The 17,591-nt window shown below is 44.8% G+C and overlaps 2 protein-coding genes across 2 annotated transcripts; one reads left to right on the top strand and one right to left on the bottom strand.

Annotated features, from left to right (window-relative positions):
- Window positions 1–151: 151 nt before the first annotated feature.
- LOC123187567 (uncharacterized) lies at window positions 152–6,600 on the bottom strand. Its single transcript, XM_044599471.1, has 8 exons — window positions 6,183–6,600; window positions 4,581–4,673; window positions 2,914–2,994; window positions 1,441–1,515; window positions 1,281–1,340; window positions 785–1,078; window positions 547–643; window positions 152–434 (listed from the first exon to the last, which is right to left on the bottom strand). Exons 1-8 carry the CDS (start codon window positions 6,429–6,431, stop codon window positions 403–405), a joined length of 981 nt encoding a protein of 326 aa, XP_044455406.1. The 5' UTR covers window positions 6,432–6,600; the 3' UTR covers window positions 152–402.
- A 1,808-nt stretch (window positions 6,601–8,408) lies between these two features.
- On the top strand, window positions 8,409–14,263 carry LOC123187566 (probable GTP-binding protein OBGC1, chloroplastic). The gene is made up of 7 exons (XM_044599470.1): window positions 8,409–9,837; window positions 11,933–12,206; window positions 12,384–12,675; window positions 12,778–12,937; window positions 13,536–13,644; window positions 13,738–13,863; window positions 13,939–14,263. Exons 1-6 carry the CDS (start codon window positions 8,471–8,473, stop codon window positions 13,831–13,833), a joined length of 2,298 nt encoding a protein of 765 aa, XP_044455405.1. The 5' UTR covers window positions 8,409–8,470; the 3' UTR covers window positions 13,834–13,863; window positions 13,939–14,263.
- Window positions 14,264–17,591: the final 3,328 nt, after the last annotated feature.

The following is a 17,591-nucleotide window of genomic DNA, read 5'->3' as shown; positions in this document are numbered from 1 at the left end:
TGCGAGGAAGCAAAAAGACCAGCCCAGTGCACCCCTGTTCTCTTCAGATTGCTGATTCCATTGCAAGCAAACTGTAACGGAGGATGCGCTAATTTTCGTGCTCAATTCTAATACGCCCAACATATTGGGGGAGGAGGGAGTACTTAATAACTAATATAAAAGGGCATACTCGATTAATCACACAAATCCGAAAAGTAATCTTAAGTAGTATACTTAACACATAATTCCCCAACAGAAGGATATACTGTATGAAACTACGACAATTCAAGAGAAATCCGGCATAACGGAGGCGCTGAATAGAGGTTACACAGGCCTTAGCACATGATCTGATCACTGGCACACCATTCCTTCTGAAACAATACATGCATCTAAGCTTAGCATGTAGTACTAACATAGTTCTCGTCAGAGCCGGTCCGATCGAATTTTGTGCTCATCTGCGACAATGGAAGAGAGGATGAAAATCAGCGACGACATTGCCACCAAATCACGAAGAAACTCTCCAGTCCAGGCTCGATATCTCGAGAATAATAAAAACAGCCAGCGTACCTGGGACTTGGTTCAGCGCATCCTTGCGCAGCCGAATCATCTGTGCAATGAACTGCCTCGTGTGCTTCGTCGCAGGGCAGACTATCTGCTCCAGAATCTGCAGGGGATAACAACAGCAGCAGCAATAAGAAGCGCGGAACCCGGGCATTCAGAGCGACATGCGTTTGGGGAATAAAATAGAAGGCCTGGAGCGATCGAATGGCTTGTTTCATAACTAGATGTAGATATCTGTACGTACCTCGCATGGTTTGAACAGTAAACCCCTCGCCCAAACCTTCCGCTCCGGAAGAGACAGTTTCTGCTCAAACCTGCGGTAAGCAGCCTCTGCGTCGACGTCGGGGCTGTGCTTCGGTTTACCGTCTTCGAGCAGTACATCGTTTACGGCGTCTAGAGTGTCGACGAATAAGATGTGGCTGATCGCAGCCAAACCTCCGAGAGCGTCGAGATAATAACAGAGGGTTGCCGTGTTGGTCTTCCCATGGTAGACGTCCTCGGCGGTTTTCATGAAGGTGGAAGCATAGATCCGAACCATCTGTGTTTTGTGAAATCGTGAGTAATTCAATGCATATAGCAGAGGGAAAAAACAGAGTACAGAAATGACCCATCCTTAATCAAAATATAATGCTAAAGCATGCACTTTTGTAATACATTATTGAAAGTTCAAGGACCCCACAAGCAATTTACTCCTAGACACATAAAAACATTTCCTTATGGATACAAAAAACATTAAGTACCTGCTCCGTTGTATTCACGGAAATTTCACTTGGCCGCTTGAGCCTGTAAGATGCACTATACTGAACGCACGGAAAATAGTTAACTGCGAGGACACAATGAAAGGAAAAAAAGGTACACACCAAGTAGTTATAAGAGAGTTGCGGAAAAATATGAAATTACCACGATATTTTTAGCCAAATCCAGAGCGTCACCAGCCTGGATGCACAGTTCCTGAGACAGGGCGGTTTCCACATGCTACAAGTTTCACCCAATTAACAAACAATCAGTGAAAGTTGCGTACACCTCTAGAGCCAGATCCTTAACTGTAGCACACACTAAGACATCTTTGCTTCTTTTCTAAAACATCAAGGAAGCTTCCAAAGGAGCAGATGTATAAAAACACAATTTTGCATTTAGATTAGCACCAAGTATCTTACGAAATAATCGCAGCCGTTCGTTGACAACGCCATAGTGCTGTGAATACATCTTTAAACCCAAAACCTAAATACTAACGATGAGTAATGTAATGATTCATCTGTGTTCCGACACACCAACCTCATTTATAACAACATGTCTGGTTTGCTATGATTCATCTGTGTTCCGACACACCAACCTTAATACAACCTCCGACCCATACTAAGTGTCGCAGTTTTGCACTAAGGTTGAACCAACCTCAGTTCAAAACTGCAACACTTATTTTGGATCGCAGGGAGTAGTATTTAGCTTCCAAAGTACTGTACCAGTTATCCCCTGACTCAATGTATAATAGCACAATTTTAAAAGTTAGATTAGCACTATGTATCTTAATAAACAATTGGAACTGTTCGTTGACAACACCAAAATGATGATAATACGTTTTTAAACCCAAAAACTAAATATTGATGATCAATAATGTAATGACTCATCAATGTCCGTGACCCACCAACCTCAGTTGAGGTGATATAAAATCAAGTTTTCTGTTGCTTCAACTTTCACTTTTTCTGTTTACATGGATTCCACACACATACTTGATATTATTTATAAGAAGGGAGGAAGACTGGAGTGGACAAATGTCATTATATATACTAGAAATCATAAGTAGTTCATTCAAAAGAAACATTAAGGCCCAAGATCAGATAAGCTAATCCAATGATCCACATGCAAGACAATTGGGTTCCTAATGATGTCAAGTGTTTCATATCTATAAATACGTTGTTGCGTAAATCAATCAAGAATTTTAAATCAAAGTGTTCATGCTAAAGTCTTACAGAAGTTAGGTCGGTTTAAAAAAAACACAGCAGCGGAATTTTTTCCCCAACTCATATACTTTTAGTCAATACTTAATATTGAGTTGGGAATGTAAAATCATTTTATTGAATTCCTATTGATACTTTTTTTCATTCCTTTGACAGATCTTTACACTATAGTTAGATGTTGCTTGCACATGTACTACTTGTATTCCACAAAAATAGGGTATCGGTATCACAAATGAAAGAAACAAAATGGCAATGCTTCTGGCTTATCTGCCCATAATACAAAGTTATTTTCTATAAACTAGAATCTGAAAGAACAGCTCCATAAATTTGATTGAACATGCAAGAAAGAAAACTACCAGAATGCACAAGAAAGAATATTTCCGTAAATTATAACAAACATGCAATAAAGATAACTAACCAAAATGCTTGGATTGGAAGAAATCATCTCCCGAATATACTTATATATTTTCCACTTCTCGTTGTAGAACATCTCATCAGTCTGATCCGTTGAAAAAGAACACATTAGTTCCATACTGAGATTATGAATCATTTCTATTAAATCTCAAAAGAACATTTGTTTTCTAACTTTCAGAAAGAGTTAATTATTCATAAAGTGGACTAGGTCACTAACAAGGATATAAATACATTTCTATCAATATTCAGGATACTAGCTTTGTTATATGTCGGAACTAGTGCTGACTATTGGTAAGTACTTGAAGAAGAGATAATGATGGACATGCTAACTCCTAGATCCTGTTGTAACTAGGAGATAACTTACCTAGTTTGGTAGGAGGTCGACTCATAGCACATCATACCAAAGAGCAAAGATTGAAGACTTGTTTCCCAAGAAGATATCTCTAGATAAGGGCTCGACCCCTGCCGAAGGCTAAAGCCATTCTCGCAAGACCTAGCTAATTTGTAGATGCAATATAATTCGTGTACTCTTTAAAACCCTCATATCAATATAAACTGGTGGTGGGACGCCATTACCCTTTTTGGGAGCCTGATCCTGGGTAAACACCGTGTCTTTGTTGTCCCCGACAACACCCCCTCAAGATCCTACCCCATCTCAACCCTCTTTCACAACACACAACACCATCATAATATCGGAGGAAATTCAACGTCGACACTGTCCATAATTACAGAAAAGGAACATGGTTGGGACTTCTCGAATAGATACCCCCCTTCACCCAAAGCTTTAGACTGGAAGCAAATAATGCTACAAGGATAAGATGATCAAATCATGACATGTACATTACCAGCTATTGTGATGTTTATGTACAAGTGCAGAAACCCTTGTACTCTCAAGCAATGTAAAGAAATGGGAAGTAGGAGGGTCATTAGACTTCCTTAAGGCGGCATGAAGCTGCCGCAATCTTGTGTCTCAACAACACATGTTGTGCTATTAGTTTGTTCCGACATAATCTCATACAGCGGCGGTGCCAGCACCAAAAAGCTGTGGGTTCAAATGCACTAAACTCTTTAAAATGTCCTAGTTTTTTGCACAAATATTAATAGAAATAGGCTTGCAATCAAAAAAGCTGTGGGGTCAGCTGACCCCACAGCTTACACATGGAATCGCCACTGATCTCATATGCACAATCAATGGATAGATTGCTGATAGAAAGTTTTATTAATTTCCATCGTTCTTTAGTTGTTTAACCAACAAGGCAGAAATAAAAACTTATGATGCTCCTACTATGAACTTAAAAAGTCCGAGGCGCACCCACAATATATGTGCACACAACACTCACACCACTACATATGTGCGCATACCCTCTACACGCTGTGACTAGTATGAAATTTAACAACACCATTGTTGGATTGAATGATTGTTTGTGCTGCAAGATTTGATCACTTATAAAACGATAAAACAACATGCCTGCTGTCTGTGCATAAATTCAATCTACATGTCATTTCCCTTCAAATTATGGTACAGTATGTTAGCTTTGTGACCAAGACCGGAATTAAGTTCAATAAAATAGTAGCCAGATATATGAACTGAGCCACCATTGTTCAGTTGCCGAAGATAAATAACAAAAGCAGCTACATCCTAAAACAAAATTTAAATATGGGCAAACTAACCATATCTCTTTTTTTGTAAGGAAGACCCTTCTTTGCTGCATACTCCTCTTTGAACTTCTCGAGTTCTGCATAAATCTCTTCGGCGTTCACCATCTGCACCGAAGCAAACATAGAAATGTTATAAAGAAAAAGGAAAGAAACAGTACATAGAAACAATTTTGTGAAGTAAAACAATGATAACTTTAGACATCAGGAATTCAGGATCATCACAAACAACAAAATAAGCACTCATCTTTAGTAGCACCAAGGCACATTCACTCTACTTTGTGTGACAAAGGCCCAAAAGAAAAAACACAAGAGAAGGGAAACAATTGTGTTACTTCATTATTTTCTACCATATTAAGAATTAATCTTGTTATATACCAAAGAGATGCAAGCATGGAAGAGCAAGAAGTCAATTTGAGTTTGATGCATTGCTTGTATGAAAGACAGTATGGCACAGTTCGGCTGTGATCTGTCTAGGTTGGTTAATGTAGCGGGTCGGTCCATGTAGCACCGTCCCTATAGCCTATATAAGAGGCACCCCAATATGTATTACCTCCGTCCCGAATTACTTGTCAAATCTAAGACAAATAATTCGGGACGGAGAGTAGAAAGAATGTAAGCTTGCCCTATTGACAAACCTACAGAGCTTCATACTACTCCTGTGCGCATGTGTGTCAGTGTGCGTGATCCTGGTGAGAGATCCTAGTGGTTCTAACATGCTATAGGCAGGGATTGAATCCCAGCAACTCTTGCCCCCTACTCATATCACACTGAAACTCCATTAAGTAGGGTAGCAGTAGTTTTAAAATGTTTAAATGTAGGATTAGATGGCCATTTAACACGATTAAGCTACTGAGTTGGTCTATTATAGAGAAGGAGAAAAGAACAGGGGAAGAAGTCCCAGTACATTACAAACAACGATCAAGCGACCCAAAAAACAGAGGAACCGGCCCAGGCCAGCACCAGACCACCAAAGTCGGGCAGCACAAAAGCAGCATTATAACTGAAGAACACTCCCCATTAACCTACTGGCTAAAGCTGGATGAAAAAATTTGGTGGAAAAAAGTTCCGGCAGTCGCTATTTCCTCTCTCAAGATTGCCCAAACCACCAAGATACAAGGCGATCTGGTATCACCTCACGCTGCCCTGAACGAAGGGAAGCACACAGACACAACTTGGGCAAACGGGAAGGTTAGCCCACAGGAACATGTTGTTCCAGAAGAGGAGAACGATTCGACGGCACAACCCATGAACACAAAATTCAATCCTCGGGTAGGGCATGCACCAAGATTTTAACCTGTGTGATGTGATGTGGTTCTCCAGATTCCGCAAAAAAAAAAAGTGATGTGGTTCTCCAGGAATTATGTATGCTAGCCGAATAAAGCAAGAACAAAAAAAATCTAGTATAGGAGCAGCTGAAAGCCTGAAATTTACTGTTAACTTGCGAAAGCGCAGTAGGAGGTTTCAATTAGAACTTGAATATTCCCTTAGGTCACAGCAGCAACCAATGTAGGAGTAGTAAAATTTCAGGAAAAACCCCCTCATGTCAGGTCCTGGCAGTACTAGTACTAGGTAAAGGGAGAAATTACGGCTAATTACTTAGCAGGACTCATTCACCTTGGGGTTTTCCTCCTCGTCGCCGCCGTCCCCCTCCGGGTCTGCGGGCGGGTCGGGCTGATCCGCGGCGCCCTTGCTGGCGCGTACCACGTGCTTGAGCGTCGGGCTGCCGCGCCGGCGCAGCGAGGGGACGGGCAGGGTCCAGCGCAGCGACGAGCTGCCAATGCTGCCGGCGACGGAGACGGACGGCGCCAGAGCGACGCGGGCGCAAGGTAGGAGGGCGGCCATGGACAGCTCTCCGGTGATCATGGACGGCCGGAGTCTCGCGGCCGCTGGGGTTTGGGGACCGACCTTAATGCCTCTGTTGTGTTTTGCGCTTCCTTTCTCGTGGACGCTGATTTTTCGTCAACAGAAACAGAGGTACGGAGAAGGTGAAGTATGTTTTCCGAGGGAGATGCCCAAAAACGGACACGCCGACTACTGGTTTGGGCATGCCAAGGGCAGTGGCCCTCTGCTTCATGTCAGGGGCGATTCTACCGGGGGGCTTTAACAGGCTCAAGCCCCCCTCCAGCACTGTAAAATTTGTTTTTACTACTAGTTTTAAGGCCCAGCCCAACTACTTGCAGGCCCAATCCAACACATATTTACATGACCCAGACAGCCCAGCCCGCCCTTCATTTTTTTCTAGATTCGCCACTGCTTCATGTCCTTGAAAGTAATGTTAATGGTCAGATTAATTTCTGCCCTTTCTTAGTTACCAATTTGCACCTCCCAATCCTAGCCGTCATCACAAACTAATTTGTGATCGTATGGTTAGAAGAACAATGGTATTCTCTACACATTAGAGCTCAAATCCTCGGCTTGACATTGGTGTTGGTATTTTCCTGAATTTATTTCAGGGCTTTTGATGATATGTGTTTATTAGTAGGAGGCGACGTTCGTGCATTCTTAGAGATGAGTGTGTGCGCGTTTGTCTGTACTAGGTAAATTAATGTATCATAGAGCCCTGCTGAGCATTTGTGTTCACACCACCTCATGCCACGCGCATCATCACTTAAAACCCTACAACTCTTTTGAAGAGAGTGCATACTTTCAAAATAGACAAACCATCACGAAATAAAAAGAGTAGAAGAGATAGGAGATCCAGAAAAAATTTGCTTCACGTAGATCCATATTGGCTCGCTCCCCTGACGAGATTCACATCCATATCGCTGGAGGACTACACGATGATAGAGAATTCCATACTTGAGAGACAGGGATTTGCAATGCTCTTTTCATTCTTTATTACGTAGATCCAGAACTGGCTAACATCTTGTTGTGATGATTTACGATGATATCATAATTATTTCCTTTTATTTAATCTTTGTGATTGATTGAGATCTTTTCTCATGTGCGAGTAGCCCACCTTGGGTGTGGAAGATGTAGAGCTTGGTAAGGATTGGTTGTGTTTAATGTTCATTTGATATTTGCATGGTTATATTGAAGATTGGTTGTGCGGTTGTTTATCCTTGAACTACAATATCTATGTGACTAAGCACGTATTGTCTAGCACTTCCGTGACCTTCTTGTGATATGTGTTGGTATGTATGAGGTATGAAGATGACATAAGGAGCACGGAAAGCCACAACACTTAAGCTGTTGGTCTGATTTATTGATCTTAATAGCTAAGTAGACCATTGACGATGCTAACGGTAGGCGGGACAATAATGTTAAACAAGTCTGATCATGGGAGTTCGGCTATCAAAGGGTGACCCTTTTACCAAACATCCAAGACAAAGAGTAATATCACACTACTATTTGACCAAAGGCATTTCAACTACTTATCATGAACTGAACCCTCATGCGTCTAACAATCTTATCATAGGGAAACACCATTTACTTTTCTCGTAGCTTTAATTACTTTAGTGCAATATAATTTGTTCTACGGAACAAAGAATGAAATGAGCATTACAAATCCCTGTCTCTCGAGTATGGAATTCTCTCTATGGTTGTGTAGTTCTCCAGCAATATGCGTGGGAATCTCACCTAAGTCCAGTGACACCCTAAGTGCGACGAAACGCCAACAATAACGCTCGTGTGGATTTCTTGTGGGATCAACATAAACTTTGTAGTGCTGTGAGAAATCCCTACGACTCTGTCACCTCGCACGGCCACACACGGGTAGACCACTTCCACGCCAACTATTTCACCGCGGTAAGCCGTACGATCTCGGCACCGACGGTCCAGATCGCATATCACCAAGCAGGCCAAACAAGTCACCCGCACACAAAGCCTCACTCACTCCTTATCCGCTCCACCGAAGCAAGAAAAAAACCAACGGAAAATCTCGGCTCGAGCGGCTGCAGAGAATGGCGCCGGCCGCCGTCGCCGCCGCGGCCTTCCCCTTCCGCCTCTTCTCCGCCGAGGCCGCCCGCCGGACCGCGAAGGGCGGCCGGGGCAAGCGCGGCTCCGCCAGGCCCGTCAAGTCCCCTCCGCTTCCCCCCGCCTTGTCGTCCGCGAACGTCATCGGCCGCAGCGCGACCACGTTCACCCGCCTCCCTCTCCGCGACGCCGCCCCCGAGTCCGCGGAGGTCCCCCTCGAGCGGTTCCCGACCGCGCCGGGCAGCCCCGAGCGCGCAGCCCCCGCATTGCCGCGCGGGATTGTCCAGCGGTTGGGCGTGGAGCAGGACGACGAGGATGAGGATGGAGAGGTGGGCCTCGGCCGCCGTGGGGATACCGCCGTCCGCCGGCTGCCTCTGCGAGACTCGAAGGGTGGCGGCGAGCGGGCCGCAGTCGGGCAATTCGATGCGCGCGCGGCCAGGAGGGGCCTGAATAATGGTCGCGCCATCTCGCGTCAAATGGTCGAACACCCTGGGGACGAGGAGGAGGAGGAGGAGGAGTTCGTCGTCACCCGCTTGGACATCTTCGAGGGCAGTAAGGGGAGGAAAGCTCGGGCTGTTCCGCCCGAGGAGCTCGACGAGGACGATGGCGCCGTCGTGTTCGACCCGGACTACGGCGTCGACAGCGACGACGAAGACGACGAGGAATTCGTCACGGCGGCAAACGAGTGGTCTCCAGCAGGCGACGCGATTGCAAGCGCGAAGCTCGACGAGCTGGAGTACGACGGGGAGGACGACGACGACGCGGAGGTTGTGGTGTACCACCCAGACGACGACGAGGAAGAGTTGGAGGAGGAGGAGGTCGGCGTGTTTGAGGGCAGCGCCCACGACGACGACGAAGGGGAGGAAGCGGAGGGGGAGGTGAAGGAGAAGGGGGTGCCCGCCGTGATGCGGTGCTTCGACACGGCCAGGATATACTCCAAGGCCGGCGACGGCGGCAACGGCGTGGTGGCCTTCCGGCGCGAGAAGTACGTGCCGCACGGCGGGCCGTCGGGCGGCGACGGCGGCCGCGGGGGCAACGTGTACGTGGAGGTGGACGGGGACATGAACTCGCTGCTGCCGTTCCGCAAGTCGCTGCACTACCGCGCCGGCCGTGGCGCGCACGGCCAGGGGTCGCAGATGGCCGGAGCCAAGGGCGAGGACGTCGTGGTGAAGGTGCCGCCTGGAACGGTGGTCCGGTCGGCCGCCGGCGACATAGAGCTCCTCGAGCTGATGAAGCCCGGGCAGCGAGCGCTGCTCCTCCCCGGTGGCCGCGGCGGCCGTGGCAACGCCGCGTTCAAGACGGGGACAAACAAGGTGCCCAGGATTGCAGAGAAGGGGGAGAAAGGCCCTGAAATGTATGCTATCTCTCCCTTCATCAAAGATTATTTATGCTTCAGCTTCATTGTTTGTTTAATTGTCGACGCAATCTCTGACAAATGATTAGCACCTGGACATTGGATTAGGGATCTTAGATTAGGAAGAAAATATTGTTATTAGTGAAATCATACCAATGATGAATCCAATTCTGGTCAAAATGTGGTTTCAGTTGCCTTTAGGAATAGCCTTACCAGTTGCCAATTATTGTTAGCCACATATATAATTACTTGATATTGTCAATGTCCTGTCCAGAATTCCTCAATTCCTGGTGCACTCATCCTATCTGCAAGTTCAATCGCCAACGGCGATCGGGCCATGGATAAAAAATGTCTGGGGCAGCAGAATAAGTACTGCTCACAGTTTCATTTGCTTACCCTTTGCTGATAATGAGCAGAGCTGTATCCACAGCTTCTAGCCAAGACACTAAAAAGAACAAACAACCTGATGTCCATCAACTGCCATTCATGTTGTACCGCAGGCTAAAGTATGATATTATTTGGAACACTCAGAAATTGGACAGAGACTGCTTGGGCCAGGGGCGGAGCCAGAAAATTTGGCCAATGGGTTCACTGATTATCTCACTCTGAGAATTAATTTGGTATTAATTAATTAAGTGTAAAGTTTAATTTTGAACTATATTAGAACAAGAGTCTTTTTGACAAATTCTTACAAAAAGAGTGTAACAAACAGAATATGATGTTGATTATCATATATAGATTAAATTTAGAGCTAAAGATTGCAAGACATACCAGTTGGATGAAATTATAAAATCACTTATTTTTAGAAAATAACTTCATAGCTTCATAGCTTCATGGTCAGCTTCTCATCTTGCTGAAAATATTGAGAAAAAATGACAAGTTAATTTGACAAATTCAAAGTAAGTACCATCAAGCGAAAGAAGCATGTAAAGCCACTCACATTTTAGTGTGTAGCTTTTCGATCTTTCATTATCATGCAAAGATCAAACACATCATATGGCAGTAATTTATCTGTCAATTGAAAACTTTGAGAGATTATTTGCAGTAGCGGCATTCGATGTACTGCTTAATTACATCTAACGGATGGCCTAGAAGTGCCAGCATCGTTATCAATTTCTTTTTGAGAAATATTATTGCATACCATAGTATGACCAACCAAAGTTCAGGGGAAAATAATCAGAAAACTAGGGTAAAAGGTAATACCACACAGCAGGGACGGAGTGATCTGATTACGTTCAGTTTGGACTTCAATTGCCAGCCACCGCCGACGGTCGACTTACTGTTCTTGGCTTGCCGCCGGAGGCTGCCGATCTGGCGCCGCGATGGGGGGAACATGGAGATGAAACACCGAGGGGCCGGGTTGGGAACCGAACTGGGGGGAAACGATAAGCGGCGGCGTGTTGCGTACATCATGGATGGTATGGAATCGTGCGGTCAACTGTCGAGCCTGCTGCGTGGATTGTATCGTATGGTATTGGGCTCTTTTGTTTTGAGAAATACCTGTAGGCTTTTTGTTGGGCTTTTCATCATGTTATAACAAATTTACAATGGGCTAAGAGGCTTCTTGCTCGTGCGTACTAGCAGCTTTGATGGGTTCAAGCGTGCATTTGTATTGGGTTCAAGCAAGTGAATGCGTATATACATGGACGTGACGAGCAAAGATCGTTGGGTTCAAGTGAACCCAACGCCTACACGCTGGCTTCGCCACTGGCTTGGGCGCACTGCTATGTAATATCACCACAGTTGAAATATTGTGTATTTGCATATATGCATGATGGAAAAAGAGAAGCTTCTTCTACCATGCAAATTCTGTAGGGATATTAGCGTGCTATAAAGTCATCAAAGTGAAATCAAACTCCACAATGAGGATTGAAGGTCATCGCAGTGAACAACTTTAGCCTTAGTAATTGTCCAGGAAAGATTTAGTTCTAATCATGATTAAAACCTGAATCTTGAGATCACGTACTGTCACAACCTGATGTTCCTGTTCTACCTTTTTATCAGAATCCCCTAGTTTCATTGCTTGATTATTTGTAATGGGTCTAATCTAGCTCTGCTTTTGCTAACATTATGTCCTTTCTGGGATCGCTGGTAGGTGGCTTGATTTGGAGCTAAAGTTGGTTGCTGATGTGGGAATTGTAGGAGCTCCAAATGCTGGAAAGAGCACTCTTTTGAGTGCTATTAGTGCTGCCAAGCCAACTATAGCCAACTACCCCTTTACCACATTGCTACCAAATCTTGGAGTAGTCTCATTAGATTTTGATGCTACGATGGTAGTTGCAGACCTTCCTGGCTTGCTGGAAGGTGCTCATCGTGGGTATGGTTTGGGCCATGAGTTTTTAAGACACAGTGAGAGATGTTCAGTCTTGGTATGTTCTTTTTCCTGCATCCTCCCTTACTACTGAACTATATTTGAGTGCATATCACTTACGTTATTGATATAAAATATCTCTTATGTTTAAGGTTTTTTAATGCGCGAATTTTATGAGATTGGAAATCTATGTATGGCTTGCTGACTTTTTTTTCTTCTGTGTTTGTGATCTTAGGTGCATGTAGTTGATGGTTCAGGAGAACAACCAGAATATGAGTACGAGGCTGTCCGTTTGGAACTGGAGTTATTTAGCCCAGCTTTGGTTGACAAACCTTATATAGTGGTGTACAATAAGATGGATCTTCCAGAGGCATCTGACAGATGGAATTCGTTCAGGGAAAAGCTACAGGCTCAAGGTTTTGAACCTTACTGCATTAGTGCATTAAACAGACAAGGAACACAAGATGTTGTTTATTCTGCCTACAAGATTCTACAGAAAGAGAGGCGAAGGGTGAAAGAAGTCGAAGGTGCTTTACACCTTATATTTGCTGTTTGTCAGATTACAGATGTAGCCAGTAGTCTGGGTTTCCAATTTAGATGTTTTTCTTGATACTGTATGTTTTGTGCAGAATGGAATAACACTCAAAATCTGAATCATGTGGCCGATGCAATAAAACGGGAAAGGAGTTCTGCCATGAATGATTTTGAGATTGTTCATGACAAGGGCGCAAATACATGGACTGTTGTTGGAGCCGGAATTGAACGGTTTGTTCAGATGACCAATTGGGAGTAAGTACCTTATTTTTCAGTGTTATTCTTAGCAAGCTCATCTGCAAGAGTTATTATTTTTCAGACTACATTGGTTGTTAGTTATCCGCATTGATCTCTCTTTACTCTTTAGCATAATAAATTATGCAGTGGCTGTAACACAGTTTTGGATTTCCCCACTGAAGTTTGAATAGATTAATCAGCTCATCTGTACATTTCCGCACGGAGATTTCTGTATCTGTTTCCATAATACTATATTTGAACAAAAGGCTGTTAGCAGCAATATACAAATAAGATGGTTCTTTCTTGATAATGTAAACCTGAGATATCTTTTGGTGAATTGAAATCTTTAACCCTTTTTTTGTAATTTATTTATGACTGGAAAGGCTAGTTTAAGAATAATCTCCGCAAGCATTTATCTCATGTCTTTGTCACCTTTGTTATTCCAAGCTTGTTCTAAACTGTTTGTCGATGCAAATAAATTTTTACACTTCAGAAACAGTGCAGTGTGCAAAGTCTGGCTGGGCAGTTGTATCTCATATTGATAGATTTACATTTAAATTTTGAATAATTTTTTCGATTGATCGAAATTCCCAAGTAACCCCTTCTCCTGATGCAGTTACACGGAGTCCTTGAAAAGATTCCAGCATGTTTTGGAGGCATGCGGTGTCAACAAAACTCTTGTCAAACTTGGAGTTAAGGAGGGCGATACGGTAGTTATTGGTGAGGTATGTATGCCTAGCCCTTCTTTCTGGCCAGTGACAGAACTTTGAGACAACGCAAATGGATATATCAGATATAACTAGGTCCTTTCTCCACAGATGGAAATGTTTTGGAACGAAGAGCCCAAGCGGGTCGCGGCGAGGACGATGATCTCAAGAGAAGACGATGCTGTTAGATGGCCTAAATTCAGTTAGATGAGGCGATAATCCTCGACAGTGGCAGAGGTAAGTTCTGATGGAACTGTGCACGATCACGGTATGTGTAACAAACTGAACATCACAGTGACTTATCGCTCACAGGTGGACACATCAAGCGCAAGGGGAAAGGCAATTTCCCGTCCACGGTTCTGCCATCTCTGCGGCACGGGTAGCGGCTACTGGCAGCTGGTTTTCTCAGACACCGGGCACGATAGAGGCGCTCTGTTGAATCACTGGTCAGGCAGGTACATGACCACCGATCGGATTGATTTCGAACAGTTCTAGCTGGATAGCTGTGCAGAGCAGAGTTCTTGACTGGGTAGCAACTAGTTTTTGTTTTGTTGCTCCATTTTAGCATACATTGTAGTTGTAACATTGGGTGATCCCACCTCCAGTAATGAAATTTTGCAAACTGTGATTACTTTCATGCAAGTCATGTTCTAGTATGGTTGACTGTTGTTTCTCTCTCTGGTAACTAAAATCAAGACACTTGATTTCTGATAAATGATATGGGAGGGAGCTCTTTTTGTCCAAAACACAAAAAACTAACATGAGATCCATGGCATGCAGTGCAGGAACTTGACGGCAACGCGTCTAGCTAGTTTTAACAAACCTGTTTCATCATCTTGCGCTGAAGTCTTGCTACCAAGGTCTTGGTAATCCACTTTAACTGAGCAGTTCAGTTAGAAGGGATGCGGCACGCAAATTACCACAGGAGGGAGCAGTCCAACGCCAGGTGCAGCGCCGCTCCACTTTAACGCCAGGAGCCGTCCGACCAGCTCTCCCCAGTGCCACTCCACCATCCGCCTTGGCACGTACACCCTCCGACCCCCACACTTCAAAGTCTCCATCTAAATACGCTTGCCGATGCCTGATCGACGTGCAGCAGACTACAGAATAATCTCATTAATTCTGAATAATGAAAATTTTGCACGAGAAAGTATACACATGTCTGGGGGGTTTGGTTTCATTTTAGAATGAATTCCATTTTTTTACACCTAAGCTTCACGTTCGTGACAAGAAATACCCCGTTTAGTAGAGTTTTCACATTTTTATTCAATTTAAGCAAACTCGTTCATGAGTGCGTCTCTCCTTTCAATTTATAAGCAAACTCGTTGATGAGCATTTCTCTCCTTCCAGTAGCGGTGGACTCACCCGGCGACCTGCTCTCCGGTGGTTTGAATTCTGGTCATTGGTCGGGACGAAATCTTTACTCGGCTTGCCGATGCTGGCAGTGACGACTTCTGCGGATGACATATTCTCCTTGGGAGCGCTACCATGGTCCTGATCCAGGGCCGGGCGGGCAAAACCCAGGGCCCTATGCGAAACTAAAAATGGGGCCCTATCTCATTAAATAAATCTAAGGATCAACAGACTGATTATCGAATGACACCGGCGGTGCTTCTTTTCTAACCACACCATATCTGTCAATAAGTGCATGCGTTAATGTTTTGCAATTAGACAAACCATCTGACTCACCTAGTTTCGGTCCTGTCCAGTTGAACTGCTACACTGTGAGTGTGATCTTTGACCGAGGAGGTAAGAATCGATCTCTAACAAAGACACAAAGCACCAAGAGTTAATTGGGAAATTAGAAATTAGGAGTAGGAACCAAGCTACAAAGAAACTTTACCATTCATAAAGCACCTGGAGGCTAGAATCGGTCACAGATTGATCCGACGAGTCTAAAATTTGGGAAAGGAAACGAACAAGAAGGCAACAATGGCAACAGCCTGAATCCGATCGGTGAGGCGAAGGACATCTGTTTCCTGCAGGGTTTGGTTTGGTGTTGCGTGATCGCTTGGACGCCCGGATCGCCGACGCCCGACGCGACTGCAGAGTTTGGTTTGGTGTAGCGTGATCGCTCGGTCGCCTACGGCCCGGCACCGACAAGACTGCAGTTATGGACGGTTTCCAGATGGAGACGCTCCCGATTCCGTCTTCTCGATCGACTGCTGTAGGGCGTAGGCTGCGATCTCGTTTTCTTTTTTTGACGGAAGATCCGGTTTCCATCGATCGAGCAGTTTAGATCGAGCACCAGGCACGAGCGCTCGATGGCCTCCACTCACGCCCAGCTCGAGAGCCCAGTGGCCCCGTATGGTTTCGAGAGCCCAGTGGCCCCGTACTACAAAATTTGGGGCCCGCTAAAATTATGGGCCCTGTGCGGGTCGCACGTTTGGGACAACTATGGGCCCGACCCTGTCCTGATCATGTCCCTCCTCGAGTGTCGCGAGAAACCCTTACTTCGGTTCTCGTGGTGGCGGCATCACGACGCCGTTCCCTTCATGATGGTACGTTACTTGCCCGAGATTCGATCGTCGGTATCCCAATATCTCGTTCAATCTCGTTACCCGCAAGTCACTTTACTCGTTCCGTAATGCATGATCCCGTGACCAACTACTTAGTCACACTGAGCTCATTATGATGATGCATTACCAAGTGGGCCCAGAGATACCTCTCCGTCATATGGAGTGACAAATCCTAGTCTCGATTCATGCCAACCCAACAGACACTTTCGGAGACACCTGTAGTGCACCTTTATAGCCACCCAGTTATGTTGTGACATTTGGTACACCCAAAGCACTCCTACGGTATCCGGGAGTTGCACAATCTCATGGTCTAAGGAAATGATACTTGACACTTAGAAAAGCTCTAGCAGACGAACTACACGGTCTTGTGCTATGCTTAGGATTGGGTCTTGTCCATCACATCATTCTCCTAATGATGTGATCCCGTTACCAATGACATCCAGTGTCCATGGTTAGGAAACCGTAACCATCTATTGATCAACGAGCTAGTCAACTAGAGGCTCACTAGGTACATGTTGTGGTCTATGTATTCACACATGTATTGTGATTTCCAGATAACACAATTATAGCATGAACAATAGACAATTATCATGAACAAGGAAATATAATAATAACCATTTTATTATTGCCTCTAGGGCATATTTCCAACAGTCGCCCACTTGCACTAGAGTCAATAATCTAGTTACACTGTGATGAATCGAACACCCATAGAGTTCTGGTGTTGATCATGTTTTGCTCGAGGAAGAGGTTTAGTCAATAGATCTACGACATTCAGGTCCGTATGCACTTTACAAATATCTATGTCTCCATTTTGAACATTTTCATGAATGGAGTTGAAGCGAGGCTTGATATGCCTAGTCTTCCTGTGAAACCTGGGCTCCTTGGCAAGGGCAATAGCTCCAGTGTTGTCACAGAAGAGAGTCGTTGGGCCTGACGCATTGGGAATAACTCCTAGGTCGGTAATGAACTCTTCACCCAGATTGCTTCTTGTGCTGTCTCCGATGCTGCCATGTACTCCGCTTCACCTCTAGATCCTGCCATGACGCTTTGCTTGCAACTGCACCAGCTGACTGCCCCACCATTCAAAATATACACGTGTCCGGTTTGTGACTTAGAGTCATCCAGATCTGTGTCGAAGCTAGCATCGACGTAACCCTTTACGACGAGCCCTTCGTCACCTCCATAAACGAGAAACATATCCTTAGTCCTTTTCAGGTACTTCCGGATATTCTTGACCGCTGTCCAGTGTTCCATGCCGGGATTACTTTGGTACCTTCCTACCAAACTTACGACAAGGTTTACATCAGGTCTGGTACATAGCATGGCATACATAATAGACCCTATGGCCGAGGCATAGGGGACGACATTCATCTTTTCTCTATCTTCTGTCGTGGTCGGGCATTGAGCCGTGCTCAATCTCGTACCTTGCAACACAGGCAAGAACCC

The sequence above is a fragment of the Triticum aestivum genome, chromosome 2A, assembly GCF_018294505.1.
Source record: "Triticum aestivum cultivar Chinese Spring chromosome 2A, IWGSC CS RefSeq v2.1, whole genome shotgun sequence".
Lineage (NCBI taxonomy): Eukaryota > Viridiplantae > Streptophyta > Magnoliopsida > Poales > Poaceae > Triticum > Triticum aestivum.
This window is presented reverse-complemented; position numbering and strand designations above follow the sequence as displayed.

Bases quoted from the DNA above. Each gene is read 5' to 3' on its own strand.
- LOC123187567 (XM_044599471.1), bottom strand. From the start codon at position 6,431: ATGATCACCGGAGAGCTGTCCATGGCCGCCCTCCTACCTTGCGCCCGC. The intron at 644-784 runs GTACGTACAGAT...TATCCCCTGCAG, and splicing joins TACTGTTCAAACCATGCGAG to ATTCTGGAGCAGATAGTCTG. The intron at 435-546 runs GTACGCTGGCTG...CCATTGTCGCAG, and splicing joins TGCGCTGAACCAAGTCCCAG to ATGAGCACAAAATTCGATCG.
- LOC123187566 (XM_044599470.1), top strand. From the start codon at position 8,471: ATGGCGCCGGCCGCCGTCGCCGCCGCGGCCTTCCCCTTCCGCCTCTTC. The intron at 12,207-12,383 runs GTATGTTCTTTT...TTGTGATCTTAG, and splicing joins GTGAGAGATGTTCAGTCTTG to GTGCATGTAGTTGATGGTTC. The intron at 13,645-13,737 runs GTATGTATGCCT...CTTTCTCCACAG, and splicing joins ATACGGTAGTTATTGGTGAG to ATGGAAATGTTTTGGAACGA.